This window comes from Notothenia rossii (genome assembly GCF_949606895.1).
Source record: "Notothenia rossii genome assembly, chromosome: 11".
Lineage (NCBI taxonomy): Eukaryota > Metazoa > Chordata > Actinopteri > Perciformes > Nototheniidae > Notothenia > Notothenia rossii.
The window spans coordinates 887,449-894,948 of NC_136910.1; the positions used below are offsets into that span (position 1 = coordinate 887,449).

The 7,500-nt window shown below is 39.9% G+C and overlaps 1 protein-coding gene across 2 annotated transcripts in view; it reads left to right on the top strand.

Annotated features, from left to right (window-relative positions):
* Positions 1–7,500, top strand: part of asah2 (N-acylsphingosine amidohydrolase 2) — a 17,780-nt gene that overhangs the window by 2,141 nt on the left and 8,139 nt on the right. For both annotated transcript variants that reach the window (XM_079657541.1, XM_079657542.1), the window contains exons 4-8: positions 1,970–2,113; positions 4,076–4,252; positions 6,320–6,447; positions 6,529–6,606; positions 7,352–7,472. In XM_079657541.1, coding sequence (XP_079513667.1) covers positions 1,970–2,113; positions 4,076–4,252; positions 6,320–6,447; positions 6,529–6,606; positions 7,352–7,472 — 648 coding nt within the window. The remainder of the gene's footprint in view (positions 1–1,969; positions 2,114–4,075; positions 4,253–6,319; positions 6,448–6,528; positions 6,607–7,351; positions 7,473–7,500) is intronic.

Below are 7,500 nucleotides of genomic sequence, written 5' to 3' on the forward strand. Positions count from 1 at the left end.
GTCAGTTAGAGACCATAGCAACCAGCACTCAGCTAGAGACCATAGCAACCAGCACTCAGTTAGAGGCCATAGCAACCAGCACTCAGTTAGAGACCATAGCAACCAGCACTCAGTTAGAGACCATAGCAACCAACACTCAGTTAGAGGCCATAGCAACCAACACTCAGTTAGAGACCATAGCAACCAGCAGTCAGTTAGAGAACATAGCAACCAGCACTCAGCTAGAGACCATAGCAACCAGCACTCAGTTAGAGGCCATAGCAACCAGCACTCAGTTAGAGACCATAGCAACAAGCACTCAGTTAGAGGCCTAGCAACCAGCACTCAGTTAGAGACCATAGCAACCAGCACTCGGTTAGAGACCATAGCAACCAGCACTCAGTTAGAGACCATAGCAACCAGCACTCAGTTAGAGACCATAGCAACCAGCACTGAGTTAGAGACCATAGCAACCAGCAGGGTCTCCTCAGTCTATCTGAGTGAGGAGACACTCAGTTAGAGACCATAGCAACCAGCAGTCAGTTAGACACCATAGCAACCAGCAGCGGGAGATGAGGAGACACTCAGTTAGAGACCAAAGCAACCAGCAGGGGGCGATAAGGAGACACTCAGACAAGAGAGAGGCCTTATTGTCATTTTAGAATCAGAATGAGAATACCTTCATTAGTCCCACAGAGGGGACATGTGCAGCGTTACAGCAGAAAGAGCCACAGACAGCTTAGTGTTGCATATCTTACATGCGTTAAAAAAGTACTAAGTTATAATAAAATAAACAATATGCAAAAAAAGATAAAAAACAAAAAAAGTTACATAATTTTCAAAAATACAGATCAAAAACAAATCAAATCTAAAAATCAAATCCTGGAGCAGTTCTTAGGATTTAGCAGCCCGGTATATATTACAGTTATTAAAGATGCATATGTATATAAAGCACATATTGCACATAGTTTGATGGTATTTAACAGCAGCAAGTTACACAATCTACAAAATACAAGATACATACCTTGTAGCAGTAACAAGGGTTTAGCAGCCAGGTATACATTACACAGTTATTAACGGCATATATGTATTGATTATATATATATATATATTTGCCCATTAGCTACGGTGTAGACATGGCAATGAGAAACGTAGGTCACAAGAGAGATGAGGGGTGGAGGCATGTGTTTTAGGACTCAAAGAGTATTTTTAACTAGAGAATCAAAGTCTTGAAGAAATTGCGGTGTGAATGCTGGACATAAAATACACACTGTTTTCAAACATACATGTAAAGAGATCTAATATGTATATATGTTCATTTGAATTCATTTCTTATTTCATAGTTAACTGTCTATCATGTTATTGGCTAGCATACGGGGGTGGGGCAAAGCGTAACCAAGAGGATGTCAAATTGTATTTCCTTAGAGATTATTGAACAATTTGTGTGTGTGTGTGTGTGTGTGTGTGTGTGTGTGTGTGTGTGTGTGCACGTGTGTGTGTGTGTGTGTGTGTGTGTGTGTGTGTGTGTGTGTGTGTGTGTGTCTGTGTGTGTGTGTGTGTGTGTGTGTGTGTGTGCACGTATGTGTGTGTGTGTGTGTGTGTGTGTGTGTGTCTGTGTGTGTGTGTGTGTGTGTGTGTGCACGTGTGTGTGTGTGTGTGTGTGTGTGTGTGTGTGTGTGTGTGTGTGCACGTGTGTGTGTGTGTGTGTGTGTGTGTGTGTGTGTGTGTGTGCGTGTGTGTGTGTGTGTGTGTGTGTGTGTGTGTGTGTGTGTGCACGTGTGTGTGTGTGTGTGTGTGTGTGTGTGTCTGTGTGTGTGTGTGTGTGTGTGTGTGCACGTGTGTGTGTGTGTGTGTGTGTGTGTGTGTGTGTGTGTGTGTGTGTGTGTGCACGTGTGTGTGTGTGTGTGTGTGTGTGTGTGTGTGTGTGTGTGTGTGTGTGTGTGTGCGTGTGTGTGTGTGTGCGTGTGCGTATGTGTGTGTGTGTGTGTAGATGGGTTATGCGGTCCCTCAGCAGACGGCTGCAGGGATTCACACCCGCCTGTACAGCAGAGCCTTCATCATCGACGACGGGATACGCAGAGTCGTCTTCGTCACCGCCGACGTGGGAATGATTTCACAGAGGCTGCGTCTGGAGGTGAAAACACACACACACACACACACACACACACACACACACGCACACACACACACACACACACACACACACACACACACACACACACACACACACACACACACACACACACATAATATACATTTAAACATATATTGCAATCTCTTAATTACTTTTTACTGAAGCCTTTACTTAGAAGTATAACCAGGAGGAACTCTTTAAAATTAAATGATCTAAAACACATTTGTAACCTTAAAAAAAAAGAACAGCTGACTTAAACTATGTACAATATATTCAGAAGTTTATTTTTTTCTTTATTAGTTATTTTCTCACATTCCCCTTTACATCCAAAAGTCCTCCAATTTAGATGAACATTTCTTTAACAAGGGGTCACAACATGATGCAAACACAGGTATGGTGAAAAAAGAGAGAACTATCCGAAGCAGAAAGAAACAGCGTGATATACCATCTGACAAAGGCCTGTGCTATAATGCTTCAATTAACTGGCTATTATTTATAATATACTCAGATCAATAGGAGACAGATATTTTTTTAAATATTGAAGTTAAAAGCATCAATCTGGTGCACTTTGAGAACAACATGAGTAGATCTATGGGTACTTCAACACCCATTTGAAAACAGAACTGTAAGCAGATTTTTCTTTTGGGATATTTTACAAATCACTCCCCTTTTAAACTCTATTCTTGTTATTTTTAACAACTTTTTTGTTACTGTCATATAGTATTTTATACCTGTTTTTCATTTAGTCTCTAATATCTCGTTAATAATTATAATGATCATATCAAGGTGTGCCTTAACCTCACTGAGCTGAGGTTATTTGAGCCTCTCAGGAGAGAGCTCTCTTCCACCTGGTTGTAGAAAAGCTCTTTAAATTCGTTAGCATAGCTAGCTAACCAGATGCTAATAATAACAGATCGCCACTGTGCTTACAACTAAAGACACAGCCACGCAAACACTGCGGCATGTGTACGGCTCCTTATGGGTACTGCAATATTTGAAGAGCTGGAGCGGCGTTCCGGTGCCCTCCGTAAGCACTCAAGTCTAGTCTACACTCCTTTCAGACGAGACATAACCACGTCGAAGACACGTTACGCTCGTGTTGTGTTCATGGAACCTGTCCTTGGCCAGGAAAAACAGGCACTCGCTTGTTTAATTATTTTGCGATCTAGATTTCTTCTTCTTTTTTGAAGTGAGAAGTTGTCCGTCAGTCGGACGGACTAACGGACGGACTAACGGACGAACTGACGGACCCCCACCCCCCCCCCAAAACGAAAACTCTTCGGTTCTCCACGAATTACACAAGTCACCCAAAGAAGCGTTAAAAAAGCGGGAGGCGCCGAAAAGCGACTAATTTGCATCACAGGGTCTCAAATCCCAATGAGAATAGGAAAAGCTAAATGTATAGAATGAAACATATATTAAACAACTACTATATATAAACACTAAGGTTCAAGGCTTTTATTGGTCATACGAACCCTAGAGGACGAATTTAGGAAATAAAAGTTAGAAGATATTTCAAAATGTTCTCCGTGGAAACACAATTAATCAAGGTCTCAAATCCCAAAAATTCAACATGAGAATATGAAAAATTGAGTGTATAGAATTAAACATATATTATATATAAACACTAGGGGACGTATTTATGAAAAAAGAGTTGGAGAATATTCAGAAATGTTCTTCATGAGCCCGTGGAAACCCAATTAACTATTTTCCTCAAAACTATAGCAAATAAGTTAAAAATAAGTTTTAAAGGTCTCCTATCAAACAATGTTTATGCATATATTATAGGTCTAAGATATATAAAAAACATGTCTCATGTGTTTTGCTCAAAATAGAAAGAGGGATGTATTTTCTGACACTTTGTGAGTGACACACCGGGGACACATATTTATGTATACAAAACATCAAAAAAGTGCATTTTGCATGATAGGGGACCTTTAATGTGTTCGATTAAATGTTCAGGTCCTGCGGGCGCTGCAGCTGAAGTACGGGAACCTGTACCGGCAGGATAACGTGGTTCTGAGCGGGACGCACACCCACAGCGGGCCGGCCGGGTACTTCCAGTACACACTGTTCATGATCTCCTGCAAAGGCTTCATGAAGGAGTCCATCGAGCCGCTCGTCAACGGCATCGTCAAGGTGGGGTAATAAATAATAATAATACAATTCAATAACGTTCTTCAACCACCAGGTGTCCCTTTCTATCAGCTGTGCACCTTTATGGTGTAAATACAGCCTATCTACCGATTGGATCAAATATAAAAGTCAGCTGAATTAGTGTTGATCCTCTAAGGAGACGTATTGTGTGAAAAGAAATGTGAGATGTTGTTTAATTGTTGATATATTTATGATCCACGTCACGTTTTCAGTGTTGGCGGCAGTTCTTCCTGTTTGTCTAGAAGTCTTCTCATCAGAGCTCTATAAATAGAGAACTACGGCAGATCTGTAATATGTAATGCAGCCGAACCGTGTATTACAATGCCGTTATGTGATGACCTTCAAAGAGAAAAGCAAGCAAAATCGGAATAAAGTATTATATTATTTTTAAAAAACTTTTCAGATTTCACATCACATAAACACCAAATCCCAGCGTGCATTGCAGCTAAACCATCCAATCATCGAGCTGAGGATCTTGCCTACGTCTGTTTCCGGTTTCGTTTATCACTGATGTATTTTGTTATACACACATTCCTTCAAATTTACATTTTAATTTGCATTAAAGTATTTCGTGAGGCCTTCTAACATGTTTTTAAATGTAACTACGGTTGTAGTTGAAGAGTTTGTAAATTAACATGAACTGAAGCTGTTGCCTGGCAACTCAATCGCACAACGTCACGTCCGTTAATTCCACATCCACACCTATGATCCGCTCGCATGGATTTAATCATTCATGTAGCCTTTGTTTCTGCTAAAGAGGTGTCGACCAGCTGGGGCAACAAGAAAAATCAGCGTAATCGAGTGTGACTATTAAAAAATAAATCATTACGTCGGGGCAGCATTTGCTTGGCATTTCCGGTTATTTCTCCACTGGTTAACAATACCGTGTAACTCTCACGTTTGAAAGGACGAAACCGTTACATCTTCACGTCTCCCAGCATGGTAAATCGTCACATGTTCACGTCTTGCCGTGATACCGGGTTGCATATAACTGTACTTCTGAAAGTCTCACCTTGTTTCCAGAGTGTAGACATAGCCCATAATAACATACATCTGGAAACAAGGTCATACTCTCAAAACTACAGAATATAGACACAACCTTATTAAAGATACAAATATACTTCTGAAAGTTTCACCTTGTTTCCAGAGTATAGACAAAGCTTTAGTTAACATAAAATGGTACTTTAGAGAGTATGACTTTGTCTCCAGATTATAGACATAGCCTATATTAACATAAAACTTCTTCTGAAAGTATCACCTTGTTTCCAGAGTATAGACATAGCCTATATTAACATCAAACTTCTTCTGAAAGTATTACCTTGTGTCCAGAGTATAGACATAGCCTATATTAACATCAAACTTCTTCTGAAAGTATCACCTTGTGTCCAGAGTATAGACATAGCCTATATTAACATCAAACTTCTTCTGAAAGTATCACCTTGTGTCCAGAGTATAGACATAGCCTATATTAACATCAAACTTCTTCTGAAAGTATCACCTTGTGTCCAGAGTATAGACATAGCCTATATTAACATCAAACTTCTTCTGAAAGTATCACCTTGTGTCCAGAGTATAGACATAGCCTATATTAACATCAAACTTCTTCTGAAAGTATCACCTTGTGCCAAGAGTATAGACATAGCCTATATTAACATCAAACTTGTTCTGAAAGTATCACCTTGTGTCCAGAGTATAGACATAGCCTATGTTAACATCAAACTACTTATGAAAGTATCACCTTGTTTCCAGAGTATAGACATAGCCTATATTAACATCAAACTTCTTCTGAAAGTATCACCTTGTTTCCAGAGTATAGACATAGCCTATATTAACATCAAACTTCTTCTGAAAGTATCACCTTGTGTCCAGAGTATAGACATAGCCTATATTAACATCAAACTACTTCTGAAAGTATCACCTTGTTTCCAGAGTATAGACATAGCCTATATTAACATCAAACTTCTTCTGAAAGTATCACCTTGTGTCCAGAGTATAGACATAGCCTATATTAACATCAAACTACTTCTGAAAGTATCACCTTGTTTCCAGAGTATAGACATAGCCCACAGCACCATTAGGCCGGGCAGGATCTTCCGGAGTCGCGGGGAGCTGGAGGACAGCAGCCTGAACAGAAGTCCTCACTCGTACCTGAACAACCCAGAGAGCGAGAGACACAGGTACACAAACTCTCAGAGAACAAAGTAATCCATGACTTTAAGTGAAGAAGTTCTTGATTTGATGTTGTTATTGATCATCAGGTATAAGTGGAACACAGATAAACAGGTTCTGGTTCTGAAGTTTACAGATCTGGACGGAGACGGCATCGGTATGCTCAGGTGAGTACACACCTTTAGTGAGAATGTATCAATATCACGACCACTGTTGGTAAAACAATTGCCAGAAATAATAAAAAAAACAATACAAATGATAACAAACAGAATCAGAAACAGGTTTATCACCAGGTAGGTCGACACGTACGAGGAATTTGACTTGGTGTCATGGTGCATACATAAAAGTAAAACAAAAATTAAAAACACAGATAGAAAACTATTACCACATAAAAAAATATAAAAAAATTGAGTAAAATATAGCAGTATCTAAATTGAATATCAGTGTAGCAAAATATATTATATATTACATTATACAAAATAATTCATTACGGCCCAGACTAGGATTAGGGTCGAGGATTTTCGGGATATTATCTACTTTCTAGTTATTAAAATTATAATTTCCTACGATTGCTGTTTGTGGAGGAAACTCTTCAGAGAAACTGATAAATGATTCGTGGACAAAGTTTGTCTTTTGTTTTATTTAATAAAGAAATAAAGAAAGTCAATATAAAGTGAAATGGATCTGAAATGCAGGAACAGAGCAGCTTCGTCCCAGAATACAGTTTACAGTCACAATATAGGAGAGAACATCAACTGGTCCCACCCTTAAATTCTCTGAGGCATCATCTAAACACCCCCCACCATTAAACCATAAAACCCTCCAGTCCTTTAACCATATATAAATCCACCTTTTTCACTTCCTTGACCTCCTGAAATGTAAATCCTGATGTCTATGCCCCCACACACACAGCTGGTTTGCGGTGCACGCCGTCAGCATGAACTACACCAACCGGATGGTGAGCAGCGACAACATGGGATACGCATCCTACCTGCTGGAGCAGAACAAGAACCGTGGGCAGCTGCCTGGGCAGGTGGGGCGCCGGCACACAATATGACTGT